Source organism: Camelus ferus, chromosome 29, assembly GCF_009834535.1.
Source record: "Camelus ferus isolate YT-003-E chromosome 29, BCGSAC_Cfer_1.0, whole genome shotgun sequence".
Classification (NCBI taxonomy): Eukaryota; Metazoa; Chordata; class Mammalia; order Artiodactyla; family Camelidae; genus Camelus; species Camelus ferus.
This window is the reverse complement of record NC_045724.1, coordinates 3,547,412-3,566,870: the sequence shown is the minus strand read 5'-3', so window position 1 is coordinate 3,566,870 and position 19,459 is coordinate 3,547,412. Positions and strand designations below refer to the sequence as shown.

Genomic DNA, 19,459 nt, shown 5'->3' with positions numbered 1-19,459 from the left:
ACTTAGCATAATACCCACCAAGTCCATTTATGTTGTTGCAAATGGCAAAATTTCATTCTTTCTTATGGCTGAGTAGTATTCCATAGTATATATTTAGACCACATCTTCTTTTCTTTAATTTAAATCAAAATATAGTCGATTTACAATATTGTGATAGTTTCAGGTATAAGGGAAAGTGATTCAGTTTATGTATGTATGTATGTATATATATATATATATATATATATATATATATATATATATATGTTCTTTTCCAGATTATTTTCCATTATAGGTTATTACAAGATACTGAGTATAGTCCCCTGTGCTATATAGGTCATTGTTGGTTATCTGTTTTATATATAGTAGTGTGTATGTTAGTCCCAAACTCTTACTGTATCCCTCCCCCGACTGCTTCCCCAAAATAAGTTTGTTTTCTATGTCTGTGAGTCTATTTCTTTTTTGTAGATAAGTTCATTTGTATCATTTTTTAATATTTCACATATAAGCAATATCACATGATATTTGTCTTTCTCTGACTTACTTCACTTCGTATGATAATCTCTAGGTCCATCCATGTTGCTGCAAAGGGAATTATTTCATTCTTTTGTATGGCTGAGTAATATTCCATTGTGTATATGTGTGTGTGTGTGTATAGCTTCCATGTTTTGGCTATCATAAATGGTGCTGCTATGAACATTGAGGTGCATGTATCTTTTTGAATTATGATTTTTTTCAGATATATGCTCAGGAGTGGGATTGCTGGAGCATGTGGTAACTCTATTTTTAATTTTTAAAGGGGCCTCCATACTGCTTTCCATAATGTCTGCACCAATTTACATTCCTACCACCGTATAGAGGGTTCCTTTTCCTCCACACCCTCTCTAGCATTTATCATTTGTAGATTTTTGATAACAGCCTCTCTGACCAGTGTGAGGTGATACCTCTTATAGTTTTGATTTGCTTTTCTCTAATTAATTAGTGTGTTGAGAATTTTTTCATGTGCCTTTTGGCCATCTGCATGTACTCCTTGGGAAAATGTCTATTTAATTCTTCTGCCCATTTTTTAATTGAGCTGCTTGGTTTTTTGATATTAAGCTGTATGAGCTGTTTGTATATTTTGGAAATTAATGCCTTGGCAGTCACATCATTTGCAAATATTTTCTCCCAGTCCATAGGTTGTCTTTTTCTTTTGTTGATGGTTTCCTTTGCTGTGCAAAAACTTCTAAGTTTAATCGGGTTCCATTTGTTTATTTTTGCTTTTATTTCCACTACTCTAGGAGATGGAGCCAAAAAAATATTGCTGTGATTTATGTCAAAGAGTGTTCTTCCCATGTTTTCCTCTAGGAGTTTTATAGTATCTGGTCTTACATTTAGGTCTTTAATCCATTTTGAGTTTGTTTATTTATTTAGAATGTTCTGATTTCATTCTTTTTTACATGTAGCTGTCCAGTTTTCCCAGCACCACTTTTTGAAAAGACTATCTTTTCTCCACTGTATATTCTTGCCTTCTCTGTTGTAGGTTAATTGACCATAAGTGTGTGAGTTTATTTCTGGGCTTTCCATGCTGTTCCAGTGATCTATGTGTGTCTGTTTTTGTGCCAGTACCATAGTGTTTTGATGACTGTAGCTTTGTAGTATACTCTGAAGTCAGGGAATGTGATTCTTCCATCTCTATTCTTTTTCAAGATTGTTTTGGCTATTTGGAGTCTTCTGTGTTTCTATACAAATTTAACAATTTTTTGTTCTTGTTCTGTGAAAAATGTTCATTGGTATGTTGATGGGGATTACACTGAATCTATAGATTGTCTTTGGTAGTTGGTCATTTTAACAATATTGATTCTTTCAATCCAAGAACATCATATATTTTTCCATCTGTTTGTGTCATCTTCCATTTCTTTCATCAGTGTCTTATAGTTTTTGGAGTCCAAGTCTTTTGCCTCCTTAGGTAGGTTGATTCCCAGGTATTTTATTCTTTTTGATGAGATGGTAAATGGGGTTGTCTCCCTAATTTCTCTTTCTAAACCCAAAGTTAGTACAAGGAAATAAATCATAAAGATCAGAGCAAACATAAATAAAATAGAGACAAAAAATTAGAAAGACCATGAAATTAAAACCTGGTTATTTGAAAAGATAAAACTGATAGATCTTTAGTCAGATTCATCAAGTAAAAAAAGGAGAAGGCCAAATCAATAAAATCAGAAATGAAAAAGGAACAGTTACAACCAACACCACAGAAATACAAAGAACCATAAGAAACTACTGTGAGAATTTACAAGTCAATAAAATGGACAACCTAGAAGAAACGGACACATTCTTAGAAAGGTATAATCTCCCAAGACTGAACCAGGAAGAAATAGAAACTATGAACAGACCAATTACCAGTACTGAAATTGAATCAGTAATTTAAAATACTTCCAACAAACCAAAGTCCATGACCAGACATCTTCACAGGTGAAGTCTACCAAACATTTAGGGAAGAGTTAATGTCTATCCTTCTGAACCTATTCCAAAATATTGCAGAGAATGGAACACTTCTGAACTCATTCTGTGAGGCCACCATTGCCCTGACACCAAAACCAGACAAAGATATCACTAAAAAAAACTATAGGCCAATATCACTGATAAACATAGATGCAAAAAATCCTCAACAAAAATACTAGCAAACCAACTCCAACAATACATTAAAAAATCACACACCATGGTCAAGTGGGATTTATCCCAGGGAGGCAAGGATTTTTCAATATACACAAATCAATCAGTGTGATACACCACATTAACAAATTGAAGGTTAAAAACCATCTGATCATCTCAATAGATGTAGAGAAAGCTTTTGGTAAATTTCAATATCCACTTATGAAAAAAAAAAAAACCTCTCCAGAAAATAGGCATAGAAGGGACATAATTCAACATAATGAAGGCCATCTATGACAAACCCACAGCTAACATCATACTCAGCGATGAAAAACTGAAGGCATTTCCTCTAAGATCAGGAACAAGACAAGGATGCCCACTCGCATCATGCTTATTCAACCTAATTTTGGAAGTCCTAGCCACAGCAATCAGACAAGAAAAATAAATAAAAGGAACCCAGTTTGGAAAGGAAGAAGTAAAACTGTCACTGCTTACAGATAACATAACACTATATATAGAAAATCCTAAAGACACCACCAGGTAACTACTAGAGGTCATCAGTGAATTCACTAAAGTTGCAGGATACTAGTATTAATATACAGAAATCTGTTTTATTTCTATAAACTAACAACAAAGTATCAGAAAGAGGAATTAAGGAAATGGTCCCTTATAGTCTTGATCAGATAGGCTTTATGAAAATATACATACTGAAAATCTCATTCTTTTTTCTTAAAAAAATCCACACTATTTTTTAAAAGAGAGCTATCTATGTTGCTATGTGTAGATTTAATTAATTACTACTAATGGCTGAATAGAATTTCATCTTAAAAACACATTCCACATTCCCGCATGTCATATTTTTGGGGGGAAGGGTAATTAAGTTTATTTATTTACTTATTTTAGTGGAGGAACTGGAGATTGAACCCAGGACCTCATGCATGCTAAGCACAAACTCTACCACTGAGCTACCCTCCCTCCGTCATATATATATATTTTTAACCACTCTCCCAGTGTAGTCATTACATTGCCTTCAGTTCCTTTGTACTGAAAACAATGCATTTCCTCTTGCATTTTCTTTTATCGACTTGCTTGAGAATTTTCTGGGGTATATATCTGACGAAATACGGCTGAGTTCTAAGGTGTATTTCCAGAATAGTAGTTCCAATTTACATCCTTGCCAGCACTTGGTATTATCGTCTACTTTCAAATATTTTTCCACTTTGACGGGTATAAAGCAGTCATCCATTTTTGTTCTGATTTGTATTTCTTTGAGCACAAGTGAAGTCATGCATCTTTTCTATGTTGATTTCCTAGTTATTTTGCTTCCATGGATTGACTATTAATATCCTCTCTCCTTAAAAATAAACTGGGCTTTCTGTCTTTATACAAATAAAGTGTAAGAGCTAGTCCTTGCCTTATTATAATTTATAATTAAGCACAAGTTAGAGAACAGTGGAGTGCTGTACTATGTGATATGTTGTAAATGTGCAAAAGATAATCCCTTGAGACTAGAACCTTCATGGGTTGATGTTTTCAGAGGCAATAGGGAAAGATTTAGAAGGAAAGAGGTAAGTGATGGAGGAGAGACAACACTCCACACTATAACAGGCAGCATGGACAAATGCCAGAGGAAGAGAAGTCGGTGGTGGTTCCAGAAAAAAGAAGATCAACTTCAGTAGAGGGTATGGTTGGGATAATGGTAATTAAATTTGGATAAATAAGATTTAATCCATAGAAAGGACTAGTAGGTCCGTGAGCAGAGAAGTAACATAGTCAAGAATGATTGTCATGGTTTGAATGTTAGTGTCCCTCCCAGTTCCCTGGCCAAGAAAATGTATGTGTTGAAATCCTAACCCCAGGATAGTAGTATTAGGAGGTGGGGCCTCTGGGAAGTGGTTTGGGGAGAGTTCTGTCCTTGCAAATGGGATTAGTGCCTTCATAAAAGAGGACCCAGAGGGAAACCAGGAAGAGGACTGTCACCCGACCACGCTGGACCATGATCCTGGACTTCCCAGCATCCAGGACCGTGAGAAATAACTTTCTGTTGTTTTTAAGCCACCTAGTCTGTGGCATTTTTGTTATAGCAGCCCGAATGGACTAACATAGTTGTATTTTAGAAAGATCTGATTTTACCCGTGGCAAAAGGGTGGAGAAGGTAGCAAGGGATTCGAGCAGATAGTCGGTAAAAAGTGAATGTTTGAATTGAACAGAAAATGTGAACTGAGGTGTTAGCATTGGAATTGAAAAAGAAACGACAACTTGAAAGCCTTAAGACAGAAAAAGGACTTAGTGACACTCTAGATGCAATGGAAGAATTACTGATTATTCTTAGATTTTAGCCTGAGGGACTGGAAGAATGAAGCTATTGTCTGAAATAGGACCTTTTGGGAGGGGAAAGAAACAACAGGGGAAGAACATAAAAATGGGGTATATTTTAATCTATTTAAAGGATGTAAGTGGAGAACATTATTCACAAATGCAGGATTTTCTTTTCCTATGATCAGATTTTTTTCAGGACCTATGGCCACCTTTTCTTTCTGGCTTTTCTAACCACTCTTTCCACACAGAAACTCCCATTTATTAAGCAAGCCCTGCTTAGCAACGTCTCTTCATTGACTTAAATCCTGAAACACACCAAACAGCCTTTTGTAAAATTTGTCATGTTTCTATGACACTCAAACACTATATTCAGAAATGGTGAGTATCAAATGATACATTTTATTATAGTGATGGATGTAAACATGGTTGGCTGAATACAGCTATGTTGTAGGCTTTTGGGCTAATTTGTTAAAACACTCTCAGTGAAGTGCTGTTACAGTGGCCATCTTCTGGGACTTGGAAATAGCCTCATTATACAGAACTTAATGTTACACACTAATGGCATTTATTAGAATGGAGTTCTATATGTATTATTACTTCCGACAACAGCCTGGCTTTTTTAGCCTCCTCACAGCATGAGATTTGGGTAATTATGCTAATGCTAGGTGATTCATGAGGACAACTTCCTAAAGTGCGCTTAATTAACTGGGAGATTTTTGTCAACAGCTGCACATGTAGGTTCTGCAAATTGTAGGGATATGTCAATCTGACATGTGTACAGCCTGCCTTCCTAACCTCATCACTTTTTACTAAAGCTGCAAACGAGAAGCTCAAATCTGGCACCTTTTGAAGCAAAGGCTTGCAAAAGTTTCTGGAAAATGTTGCGTGACCCTACGTGAAGTTGGGGATAATCTGTGTTTGAGTCTGTTGAGCCAGATGAGCCTTTCATGATGGAAAATATTAAAGTTTGTTTCTTTAGCAAAGGGTATGATTTTTCCAAACATGTTGCTGTAATGTGATTTTGCTCAAGTGTTTGTTAGCATTGCTGACCAGCACTCTCTTCAGAGGACTCCTTGCAAGTCAGATTCACACCCATTGGCTCATTGTCGCCTCTTCCCTTCAGTCTCAGCTACTTTATCGGATTGATTGATCGGATTGATTGATCGGATACTTGACTAACTCATCACCCTAGCTTGAATGGAAATCACCTGATCTTTGACACTTTTATTAAAATCTCCTAGCCCCAAGTAAGAGGTAATATTCATATACATAGACCATTTAACCAAGACACAGTGTAATACAAGACTTTAACACACACACATACACAATTAAGAGAAAAAAGTTAGTAAATCATTTCAGTGCTAAGACCAAGCTAATCAAAATGGAGGGAAGAAACATCCAGAAAGAATGGAAGAAAAATAACCTACTACATACAAGTAGAAGAAATACCAATTGCACAAAGCTAATGACAACAGAGAATACGGATGGCTTTTTTAATAGTCTTATTACCACTGCATAAGGTCACACTCTCAGGTAAGTCCTAGAAACTTAGCTAGGGTTTGCCTACGGTTTCTCAAGGGTCCCGGCAAGGTTTTCCCCTCTCATGAACGTGAGCTACCATCCTGGCTACAATCTCTTTGGGAACTAGCTAGGTTGTATCTAAAGATGGGCATTTACTGCTTAGCCTTTTCTTTGACTTCAATGGTCAGAACCTCTTCCCCCGCCTCGGCCGAGGGAGCCATGCTGATGATGAGTGATTGGCCGGTGGTGCCTCTGGGCAGACCTGCCCTTCTGATTGGCTGGGGCCTTGCCTCCGCTGTAACGGAATTTGCTCCATGTTTAGCTGCGTCCAGGGGTGTCTCTGCTGGCTCGCTTCCTTTTTCTTCATGTTCTTTCGTTTTATCCTCTTCTCCTTCAGCATTTTCACTTTTTTCCTAGTTGTTGAAAAAAATTGGTATTGAAATCATAATCACCACCAAGGCGAAGACTGTCCGAATGAAGTCAATAGGGGACTTGTGTCTGCCTCTGACTAGCACCTGACTGCTTCCTGATGTGCTGGAGGACGGGCCTGAGCTGTCACACTTGAATTACGGTGTTTGTCCGCACTGCATTTCTGTGCCTGTCTAGGAATTCTCTTCCTATACCGGTCTCTGAATTATTAGACTTAATGCTTAGGACTCTTTGCTTTTTAAATATTTGCTTATTTATTTTATGAAGATGAAATTTTAAATATTTATCTCTTCTTAAAATAAATATTAACCGAATACCATAAAAATACTATGGAAAGTATGATTTTCCTCTTGGAGAACCTCATAGAAGAACCTCAGGGAGAAAAATCTTCTCTCTTTCCTAGTACAATCTTCTCCATGAGTCTGTCCCATGAATGTTGGATACAGTTTTAGAATCTGCTGTATTTAGGTCATCTGTAGAATTTCCATCGTCAAAAACATGCTATGCTCTTTATGGGTGAGGCCTGGGATCAGTTTGAGAGAGGCTTGTACAAGGCATGGATATGCCAGTATGAAGCTGGGGACTTGACTTAACTCACTGACATATGTTTCTTTACTGTCAAGTCTTTTACCCAAATTACTATTTCTATGCCGATTAAACGAGGCATTTGGTAATTTTCACCACAGCGTTGTGTGTGTGTGTGAAAAAGGAGGAGGCAAATTTTAGTCTCTTGAGTGTGACTTACGCTAATATTTGATTTACCAGTTTTCTGAAAGGTCCACGGCCACCTATTTCTTACAGTTTTAGAGCTAACATGATGACTAGATTCAGAAAACCTGAATCCCTGCTCCATTCTTTAGTGTCTGCCCTCATAGACTTATCAGAATCAAATAAATACGAAAAAAAGGAGAGAAAAACAATAACATTTGAGTTTCTTAACATTACTAGGAATTGGGAGACAGCTTGGTGTAGACCTGGAAGTCTGAACACCTGAATAATAGTTTTTGTTCTGTCATCGATTGTGACCTTATCCAAAGAAACTGATCCGGAGCTCAGTTTCTCCACCTGTAACATGAAGGCTTGGATGACATCCATGAGGTTATTTCTGGCTTTAAACATTTGTGATAATAATTGAATGAATATTTGTGAATATGTTTATTGGCTTGTTGGCAAACGTGTTATATATTTAAAGATATATATGTATATTTATACATATACAGTTCATCCTCACTATTCACAGTAGTTTTGTTCTGTAAAACTGCTGAATTCTATAAAACACTGAATTAGCAAATCCTGAACTATGGCTCTTCGGGGTAACACAAGTTTAGGTTCCTAGGAGACTGGCTACAACATTTTGGTCAACCGATCAATACATAACCTTGATCCATGTGCGTTTCTGTCTAGAAACACCTCACTTAATAGATATTATCTATTCGTCACGTGGAATTCACAGCCAACAGCGCTACAACTCATGCCTAAATGAAGCTTATCTCACGTGTATGTCTCTGTAAGGGACATCAGAGCATTTTGTGGTTGGGAACACTGGACAGCACTTCCACACTTTGCTTGGGGGCCCTTTTTAACCACGGGGGAGGCAGAGGGGACAAGAGACACAAACACGCAAAAAAACATGGCGCTAAATAGACCATGAAAAGGTCACTTGTTTGCAGTGTGAGAATTGAAACTAGAAGGCAGAGTGTCCCTCGTTCAACCTCAGCTGGGAACTTGTGCCTCTGGCAACTTAAATTTTTCGCAGCAGTGCACACGTATGCCTGCGAATGACCACAGAAACACCCCAGATGTTGATCTGGAGGTTGCAAATACATTTTCGCAAGTAGGCGAATTCACAAACAGAATCTACAATCATGGTCAACTGTATTTATGTATATATACATTAAAACTCTCTATAATAAACCTATGAGGGTGAAATGTGATGGTATACGGGCAAGCAGTATTAATTTTCTTTTTTTTTTTTTTGGTTTGTTTTTTTGTTTTTTGTTTTTAATTGATTGAACCCAGGACCTTGTGCATGCTAAGCGTGCACTGTACTACTGAGCTATAACCCACCTCCTTTCTCTCTTTTATTTAAAATTTTTCTTTTTTTCTTCATTTTTCCTTATTCTTTTTTTTTTTTGGAGGGGGCATACAGTTTAAATAATAATAAGAGTTATATGTAAAGTCATAATTATTTGCATTAGATGAGTCCAAATTATCCCAGTGTCTGAAATGGAATTAAAGCAGGGGCTTGTCTGGGTGTCCTTAGTCCTGTGGTCTCTGTGACAGCCCTCCTTCCACTCTGTCTTATTACCTGAATGGCTTGTTCTCTCTTCAATGTGAGCAGTCTGGCAAGACCTGCTTTTCCTGCGCCTCCTAGGAGAGCTTTAAACATCTTGGGTGTCTCTTGTTTCGGTGGGAAGAGAAAGGCAAGCCCTTTGTTTGGAGGGGTCGCCCCTTTGCCTGGAGCCTTCTTCTTTAGAAGCACCCTGTGGACAGGAGAGAAAGGCCGTTTTAGACAGCACTGTGAGAGTTCTGGCAAAACCTACCAGAAATACTGTCATTCCTCCTAACCTGTGACGTTTTCAGTGTATAACTGCATAAGCAGTTGTTAAGTGTATCTCACGGAGAAAGTTGATCCCTGCCGTCATAATATAGTTCTCAATTTAGATTTTACGAAGTAAAACCACCTCCTCTTTAATGAGGTTATAAAGGTTGTACCTGGCTTTCTTCATGAGGAGCTTTTCAGAATCTGGATAATGCACTAGAATTTCTTGGAGGGTCTTCTTGTCCAGGGTGAGAAGGTTGGCAAAGCCGTGCGCCACCACGTTGGCAGTCCTGCGGTTTCCCCCTCTCGCTGCTAGAAGGCTGAAAGAGAGAAGAGCGAATCTGGGCCACCACTTTCACTCTTCCTTCACCAAAATCTTTAAAAAATAAAGAAAATCAAATATTATAACCATTTATGCTGCTTCAGAGATCATTCCCTGGAGGTGAGAGTTCAGATAATTGTGCAGAGAGAGTCAAGATGTGGTGGTAACAGAAGTGGCAAGAGTTTTCAACATGTTTTGCCTCCAGCTCCCACCTCAGATCAAGGCCCTGTAGCCATCGGAGCCCTGTGAGAGTCTTCATCCCAGACTGCAGGCTGCAGGCTCCCTTTGGACTCCATCTGCCCTTCCGGATTCACTTTTCATCCTTCCCCATCCTCTCTGCTCCCCAGGAAGCTGACCTCTGTGGGCTTGCTCTCTGACTTTCGTTTGGGTTCAAACAATGGGAAGTACCAGTAGGAAAGCAGGAAGAGAGTGGGGATGGGGCGTTTGTTCCCTCATTCTTTCCTGGCCAGGCCTTAGGATAGCAATGCCTGCAGTTCCAACAAAATCCACAGCTCTTGACACATGCCATCTCCCAGAGATACAACTCCTACAACTTCCTGGGCTCTGGTAACCTGCCCTTCCCTTGTCCCCTTTTGTCTCAGCTATGGAAACAGCTCCCTTGTGGCTAGCTTTGAGACGTATCAGCATCCCTTGATGGGTCCTCAGATTTTCCTTCTAATTTCCTTCGATTTTTTTTTAATTGAAGTGCAGTCAGTTACACTGTGTCAATTTCTGGTGTACAGCATAATGTCCCAGGCATGCATATATATATATACATATATTCATTTTCATTAAAGGCTATTACAAGATACAGAACATAGTTCCCTGTGCTACACAAAAGAAATTTGTTTTTTGATCTATTTTTATATATAGTGGTTAATATTTGCAAATCTCAAACTCCCAAATTTATCCCTTCCCACCCCTTTTCCCCAGGTAACCATAAGATTGTTTACTATGTCTGCAAGTCTTTTTCTGTTTCGTAGATGAGTTAATTAGTGTCCTCTTTTTTCCTTTCCTTCTTTTAATTTTTTCAGATTCCACATGACTGACATCATATGGTACTTTTCTTTTTCTTTCTGTCTTACTTCACTGAGAATGATGATCTCCAGGTCCATCCATGTTGCTGCAAATGTCATTTTTCTTTTTTATGCCTGAATAGTATTCCATTGTATGAATATACTACAACTTCTTTGTTTTTAGCATTTTTTTATTGAGTTATAGTCATTTTACAATGTTGTGTCAAATTCCAGTGTAGAGAACAATTTTTCAATTATACATGAACATACATATATTCATTGTCCCTTTTTTTTTTTGCTGTGAACCACCACAAGATCTTGTATATATTTCCCTGTGCTATACAGTATAATCTTGATTATCTATTCTGCATTTGCCTGTCAGTATCTACAAATTTTGAAATCCCAATCTGTCCCTTCCCACCCCCTGCCCCCTTGGCAACCACAAGTTTGTATTCTATGTCTGTGAATCTGTTTCTGTTTTGTATTTATGTTCTTTTTTTTTTTTTTTTTTTTAGAATCCACATATGAGCGATCTCATATGGTATTTTCTTTCTCTTTCTGGCTTACTTCACTTAGAATGACATTCTCCAGGGACATCTATATTGCTGCAAATGGCATTATGTTGTCATTTTTATGGCTGAATAGTATTCCATTGTATAAATATACCACATCTTCTTTATCCAGTCATCTGTTGATAGACATTTAGACTGTTTCCATGTCTTGGCTATTGTAAATAGTACTGCTGTGAACATTGGGGTGCATGTATCCTTTTGAATTAGAGTTCCCTCCAGATATACACCCAGGAGTGGGATTGCTGGATCATATGGTAAGTCTATTTTTATTTTTTAAGGAATCTCAATACTGTTTTCCATAATGGTTGAACCAAACTGCATTCCTACCAGCAGTGTAAGAAGGTTCCCTTTTCCCTAAAGCCTCTCCAGTATTTATCGTTTGTGGACTTTTGAATAATGGCCATTCTGACTGGTGTGAGGTGATACCTTATTGTAGTTTTGATTTGCATTTCACTAATAATTATGATACTGAGCATTTTTTCATGTGCCTTTTGGCCATTTGCATGTCTTCATTGGAGAATTGCTTGTTAAAGTCTTCTGCCCATTTTTGGATTGGGTTGTTTGTTTTTTTCTTATTAAGTTGTTTGAGCTGTTTATATATACTGGACTAATTTCCTTCTATTGACTTCTGTCAATAATCCCTTTATTAAAGTTCTTCTTAGTTACCTCTCTTGAGTGTACCTTCAGTCTTCGCCTGAACTCTGACTGAAAGCTCTGACATCAAACCTTAATAATACCCTGGTTACATTAGGTGAATTCGGTCTCTTCTGATACTTAACTCCCAGATTAAATTGTTTCTCAGTAGCATAAATTGCTCTGTAGGATAGTCAGACACATTCAACTTCCTACTTGGAATGTCAGTGAGTTCTGGGCTTTAGATCGCTCAGGGACACAGCTGGGGCACACTGCATTTGGGAAGTGACCCCCAAGTAGTTATCAAATAAGTGAACTCGCAAATGAATAAACACGCAAATGAATGAAACAAATGAATAGAACTTCTATCGTTCACAGATAATCTGGAAAATAAAGGCTGGTCTTTGAAACCAAGACAAGAAAAAACACATTTCAAGTGTTTAAAACAAACAAACAAAAAGACATTGCAGGCTCTGCATGATAAGGTAACACAGTAGATTTTATCTCTTGGAGTCAGCCACTCAGAAATGAAGAAAGAAGGCTCACATTAAATAAAGCAGTCCCTAGGGTTGGAAAAGACAGAGCAAGCATCTGGAGATCGGAACGTTCACACTTTCACAGCCCTGCCTTTGGGGGCGATGAGACGTGAGAAGCTGCTTGGGTCCTAGGCCTGAAGATGGATATCAGACCGTGTACTTTTCTCCAACTGTTGCTGCAGAGAAGGGAACATTCCGACTGGCTGTTCGTCGTTAAAAAAACTAACATTGGGTTTCAGCTCTGACATGTCGAGAGCTTAGAAGTTGTCACTCCTGTCCTTACAACACCAAAAAGCTGAACAAACTGAAAATCAGTGATTTCCTAGCACTTATCAGGGACCTGAAGTTGCAGGGTAAACTCCCACCCAGATCTGAAGAGACAAGACAGGTGAATCCAGAAAGCCATCGCCAGACCTGCTTACCTGGAACAGAAGCCCTTGGAGTTTTAACTGGTAGAAACACTTATATGGTAATTTAGACAAATTGCTATAGGTTGAGAGTGAACGAGAAAACTCTGGGGGGTCACAATTATGGGGAAATATACTTGTATGGGTTTTACCTTGAGAAACTCCAGCGGGTTCTCATGGCTAAGAGCCAAGAAAGATCTGCTTGTTGCTCTGGCAGTAGAAGGGAATAACTGATCATTGTAAAACACACTCAAGAGTTTATTTGTTTTCCATTAAAAAGGTCTACTATCCAGGGAAAAAGATTACCAAAGCCTTACCCCACCAGGAGGAAAGGCATTTCTCTCATCTTTATCTTTCCCGTCCTACCTAAGGGAGTAAGAAAAACTTGTGAAGTGTCCCCAGGCCACTTACGAATGGATTTACTCCTCCAAGACAGAAAGCATATACTTGGAATCCATAAATGTTGACCATATGAATGCCTACTTATTTTGCTCAAGATTGCACATTGACACTTTAAAGTCTCTTGCTCCATGGCAAAAGAAACCACTTACTTTTTAGTCCTTTCCTGAGGTTCTCCCCAAGACAAGCTCTGCCTTCACCTTTTTTTTTTAAGGAAGAGAAACGAATTTTACTCTATCATCCATCTATCTGTCCATCCATCCATCCATCACAATCATCTCTTCAGTCACTCACCTACCCAACTTCCTACCTGTCTTCCTACCTATCTGTCTCTGAAATGGATGTTAATACACGAAGGACAATGATTAGATGAGCCTGTTTCATTCACATTCCTGTCACCTTGGACACGGAGTAATCCAGTAGCTAGGCAGGGCTAGATGGCATTGGGGAGCTTAATTTGGACCTGAGAATGTCTGTGTGTGTCAGACTGTGAGAGCAGAACTGAAAATAACATATTTAAATGTCAGGTTATTTTGAGATTTCTCAAGCTTTAATTAAACTTGCCTTCAGGTTACACACTTGGAGTGCTTGATGAGTTTTTGAACGGAAGAAATTGTCTGTCTGCCAGATGGATTTTGCCCAAACTGGCATCTATTTTTTTGTTGTTGTTGTTTCTCCTCCTGTCCACAAAATGCTTCTCCAGCACTCCTCCAGTGGAAAGTTTCACTCATTTAATAGCTTAGTAAGAAGATCCCTAAGTATTCCCAGGCCCACACAGAGTTTCTCAAAGAGCACGTGCTGCAGGACACACCCCTGAGGTTGATGGCAAGTGTCCTCAGGTCAAAACCTAGTGAGCAGAGCAATGGCCCAGGAAGCAAAGGAATGGATTTTGATTCCAGATCCACCTCTGTTTGATGTGGATAACTTAAGGACAATACCTTAATGGCCTTTCTGATTTTCACTCCAATTGTATGTTTATTAAGTGCCTATCCTGTATGCAGCAGGTGAAGCAGGACAAAAGGAGAACTATGAAAGCATGGTATGGTTTTTTGGAAAGAATATAGATTTTGGACCCAGATAACTCTACCATTTAAAGTGTATTTCTGAGCAGGATACTTAATCTCTCTCTTAGGAAAAGACCATCTTTCAGTACCTAATATGGGTGTCTGATTACTTTGAACGAAAAATACCACAAACCATACCAGTAAACAAAGAATGCTGAAGCCATCAAGTCATCCGTGGCTGCCACCACCCTAGTAAAGACAAGCCTGCAGCCCGGCCTCTGCAGCTACTCACAGTGGTGCACCCTGAGGGGACTCAGAATAAGAAAGGACAGGACACTGGCCCTAGATAGCCAGGTGCTTGTCAAAGGAATGAATTCAGTGAGCCCAAATGTTTGCTTCCTCCCATACACAAAAAAGTGCTAAATTCTTTAACTTGAGATGCCTGGCTTTCTTTAGTTAACAAGTAATCTTTTATTATTCTAACTACCTGGTCTTTGTTGTAAAGCTCCCATATATCCTAGCTCCTCCCCTACCTCTTGGGAGCAGTCCTTCTGGGAGATCTGAGAGGCTGTCATCCTGGCTTGAGTCCTCCTGCCAAATAAAACATAACTCTCAACTTTTAGGCTGCGCATTTATTTCAGTTGACATTATCTTTAGGGAGATACAGGTGTTTACAGACTCCTGATATTCAATTAGGAAGGTGTTATTAGGCCAAATTTCTGGCTAAGAAGTTTTAAACCCTAATTTGCTGTATGTAACTGTAACAAATAACAATAAGTATAATGACTTTTATTACTCAGGGTTCTCCAGAGAAACAGAAAAAATAGGACATGCACAGATATGTACAAAAGGAGATTTATTATGGGAGTTAGCTCCCATGGTTACGGAGGCTGAGCATCCCACAGTCTGCTGTCTGCCAGCTGGAGACCCAGGAAAGCTGGTAGTGTCATTCAGCCTGAGTCCAAAGGCCCGAGAAGCGGGGAAAGGGGGAGCCTCTGGTTTAAGTCCAGGTCTGGTTTGAAAGCCCAAGCACCAGGAATGTCAGTGTCGCTGTCTGAGGGCCGGGGAGGTGGATGTGTCAGCTCCAGCACACAGAGGGAATCTGCCCTCCCTTCACCTTTCTGTTGTCTTTGGTCCCAGTGGATCAGATGAGCCCGCCTGTGGTGAGGAGGGTGGCCTTCCTTACTCAGTCTACTGCTCCAAGTGCTCATCTCACCCAGGCACCCTCCCAGACACACCCAGAAATAATGTTTTATCCACTGTCTGGGCATCCCTTAGCCTCGTTAAGTTGACATGTGAAATTAACCGTCATAGTGCTAGTGTGTCAGAGGCGGGTAAGTGGATGGAATCAGTGTGTGAATGGCAAAGGGAGAAAGTATATGTAGTTTGAGATGACCTGTATGTGCAAAGCTGTGAATGTGAGCAATATAGAGCAACATGGAGATTATACATATGTGTGTTATAACATATTCATAGACACATATACACACATGCATATAAATACATATATTATATAATATAAATTATAATAAGACTGTATACAAAAGAATGTAGTGAAAATACAAATGCATATGTTTAACACAGGCAATGTGTGCAGGTTTGAGCTAGGGGAAAAAAATGGAAATGGAAAGTTTTTCCCCCTCAATATTAATTGATTTTTCTTACCTCTGCTCATACTTCCAATGTCTCTACTATTTCTGTCTTTTAGGAAAGGCAGGGTCAGGGGGAGAGGAATGACAGAGTTATTCCGATGAAGACTATGTATATGGAGTTAGAATAGTCCTAAGAACTAGAGGTCTACCTTGGTACTCTCATTTTGAAAACTGAGTCTTCAGGAGAAACAGGCAAACACTGGAGGGAACAAAGATTTAAAATCATTTTTTTCAAAATATTTGACTTCTTCCACAATGATACAGAATAAATATTTATTTGATATGCAGAATGACCCACTTGACCAATATAACAAGTGGAAACTCAGAACTTAAACCCTTTAGATGAAACCCAGACTATCTAAAACATAGAAGGCTATACCAGTGCCTAAATTCTACTCAATAACTTGTTATATATGATGAAAAAGGGATGTTGTACAAAGAAAGAAATGCAGAAAATAAATGATCACATTTATGAAAATAGTAGGTTCATAGGAAATTAATTCATTTAGCAAATATTTATTGAGGACCTATTTCCCAGGCACTATTTAGAGAAACTGCAAATTAAAACAACCTATTAAAATGCAAAAGCAACGAGAATAACGAGGTTATATCACTGACGCTGGGGAAAAACAGCCCTTACACTGCATGTTGTACCTGTAAATTGCTTCAGTTTTTCTAAAAAATAATCTGCCCCTATATTCCAAGAGTTTTAGAAATGTTTCTACCTTTTGACCTAGTTATTTCACTTTGGGGAATAAACCTCAAAGAAATAAAAGAAAAAACAAAATAATTTTACAAAGATCAACATAGCAGAGCTATTCTTAATACTGAAAACTGATAAAAAGGGCACAAGGCTGTATATGCATATTCATGACAAAAATGTATCTGCATTAGTCCATTTGCAAAGATAAAAAGATAATTACATTCACTTATTTATTCAACAACCATTAGGCATTTAATGTGGGCCAGGCACTGCCTTAAGGGCTGGAAGTTGGGTGCCAAACGATAAAAACATGATGTCTGCTAGGGCCTGTGTCTTTGTGCAGAATGGAAAAATACAGCTTCCCTGGGCACATGTGGTCCTCTGGGCACAAAGCTTGACTAGAAAAATGCCCTGCTTTTGTAAAGCAGAGGGCACCTGTGGCTGCGGGAGAGCGCAGCAGCAGGGCTCACGCTCAGGAGCAGAGTGCAGGCTGCAACCCAGCCTTCCTGGCCCCTCCCCTGTGAGGCAGGAGGGAAGGGGGCAGGGCACAGCCACTTAAGGAATGACAGCAATTGAGACCAAAATGGTGGAAGATTCAATAACCAGTTGGCCTTGAGGATTAAGCTGGCCAGAGGTTTGACTTCTAGTAGACCTTAAGCTTCATTATATGCTCATTGTAACATTAGCAAGGTAAATAACATGCCCGCAGGCGCCATGACAGCGCCAAGGCTAACCGTAAAAGGCCGAAGAATGGGCGGTGGCCCAGTTCCTGGGAATCCCAGCCCCTTCCCCAGGGTCCCACCTGCAGGCTACCGAGCCCATAAAAAACTAGCAACACAGCGCTTGGTGGCCGCCTCTCACTTCCTCCTCTTTGGAGGTGGCCTACACTCTGTCTGTGGAGTGTCTACTTACTTTTAGTCTAATCTGAGCATCCAACCCCCACACCTCATGGCCTTTCTCTTGCCTTCTGATACAGCTTACACTCTATGCAGTATGTATCTCTCTAAATAAATCTGCCTTTATTCAACTGTGGCTCGCTCTTGAATTCTTTCCTGCGAGAAGCCAAGGACCCACACTTCGGTGGGGCACATCCTAGGGGTTCAACCGAGACCTTGGACACGGCCCTCCTCATGCCCCACATCTGTTTTTCCTGCCTCATCTGGACATCTTGAGGCAGAGTGCAACTGCCATGGTCATGCGCAGTAGTCCTCGTGCTTATGATTTAGCGGGGAAGGAAGACATTGAAGAATGAATGCACCAGTGAGTGTATAATTACAAAGGTAAGTGTTCCAGAAGGAAGGAATGTAGTCCAACCAGAGCAGGTAGCAAGGAGACCTGGGAGGCCCTTACAGTGGAGAATAAAGCAAGTCCTGAAAGACGCTGAGATGAGGTGGAAGGGGTGGGAAGTGTAACCCAGCAGAAACTCCCTGCTGCTTCATGGAAAACAGTGTGGAGATGCCTCAAAAAATTAAGAATAGAACCACCATTTGATCCAGCTATTTCACTTCTGTACCTGCATCCAAAGAACACAAAAACACGAATTTGAAAAGATATATGCACGCCTCCGTTCACTGCAGCATTATTTCCAATAGCCAAGACACCGAAGCCACTGAAGTGCCCGATGCTGAATGAATGGATAAAGCAGCTGTGGTGCAGATATATATCGAGGTACTGTGCTGAGTGAAATAAGCCAGAAGGAGAAAGACAAATACCATGTATTTTCATTCATATGTGGAAATATAAAAAACCAAGCAAAATAAATGAACAAACCAAGCCAAACCAACAAACAAAAAAACAGATACAGAGGACAAGAGTAGTGATTACCGGAGCGGAAGCGGGGTTAGGGAGGGCAAAATGTGTGAAGGGGATCAACTCTATGGTGACAAATGGAAACCAAGCTTTTGGCAGTGAGCACGTTACAGTGTATACAGAGGTCGAGATGGAATGTATACATGAAACATACATAATGTCATAAACAAATGTTACCTAAAAAAACTTTTATTCCAAAATTAGGAAAAACCCCAACTCCCCACGGCTGGATGGCATTCAAGGAACCGCAGTCTGGGTTAGAGACAGCCAGCGGAGTGGGGTGCAGTCTGAAGTAGAGAGGTAGGGGCTAGACTCTGCAGGATCTTGGAAGTCATGACGAGGACTTCAATCTTACTTCTGAGCACGGTGTGAAAGCATTGTCTGGTTTTAAGAAGGAGGGCAGTGACATGATCTTATGTATGATTCCAAAGGATCCCTCCAGCTGCAGGGTAGAGGCTGGATTACAGAGGGTGAGGTCCTGGGCGTGGGAGACTGGAAGTAGGCTGCTGCAGCTGTGCAGCGAGCGAGGGACATGGTTTGGACAAAGGTGGGGGCAGTGGAGAAGGTAAGGCACAAATGATCAGGGTCACACTTTGGAGGTAAAACTGATAGGTCGTTAGAGGTGGACTGGCCATGTAGTGTGCGTCAAGGGCATGTCAAGCAGGCTTTTTCTGTGCTTTTTTTCTCCCCCAGTAAAATTTCGAAAGTTAACACTGTGAAGAGCTGGGTATTACGTTAATTTCTTAGGGCTGTTACAACAAATTGCTAAAACCAGTGACTCCCAACAACAGAAATTTGTTCTCTCATGATTCTGGAGGCCAGACGTCCAAAACCAAGATATTGGCAGGGCTGTGCCCCCTCCAAGGCCTCTAGGAAAGAATCCTTTCTTGCTTCCTCCAGCTTCTGGTGGCCCCAGGAGTTCCTTGGCTGAGGCCCCTTAACTTTCATTTCTGCCTCAGTCTTCACACAGCCCTCCCCCCTT

At 39.8% G+C, this 19,459-nt stretch overlaps 1 protein-coding gene across 1 annotated transcript in view; it reads right to left on the bottom strand.

Annotated features, from left to right (window-relative positions):
- Positions 1-6,343: 6,343 nt before the first annotated feature.
- The window catches only part of CNGB3 (cyclic nucleotide gated channel subunit beta 3), a 110,005-nt gene continuing 96,889 nt past the window's right edge, over positions 6,344-19,459 (bottom strand). Inside the window, exons 17-19 of the mRNA XM_032469998.1 lie at positions 9,598-9,744; positions 9,191-9,365; positions 6,344-6,866 (exon numbers count right to left, since the gene is read on the bottom strand). Coding sequence (XP_032325889.1) covers positions 6,606-6,866; positions 9,191-9,365; positions 9,598-9,744 — 583 coding nt within the window. The 3' untranslated portion in view covers positions 6,344-6,605. The remainder of the gene's footprint in view (positions 6,867-9,190; positions 9,366-9,597; positions 9,745-19,459) is intronic.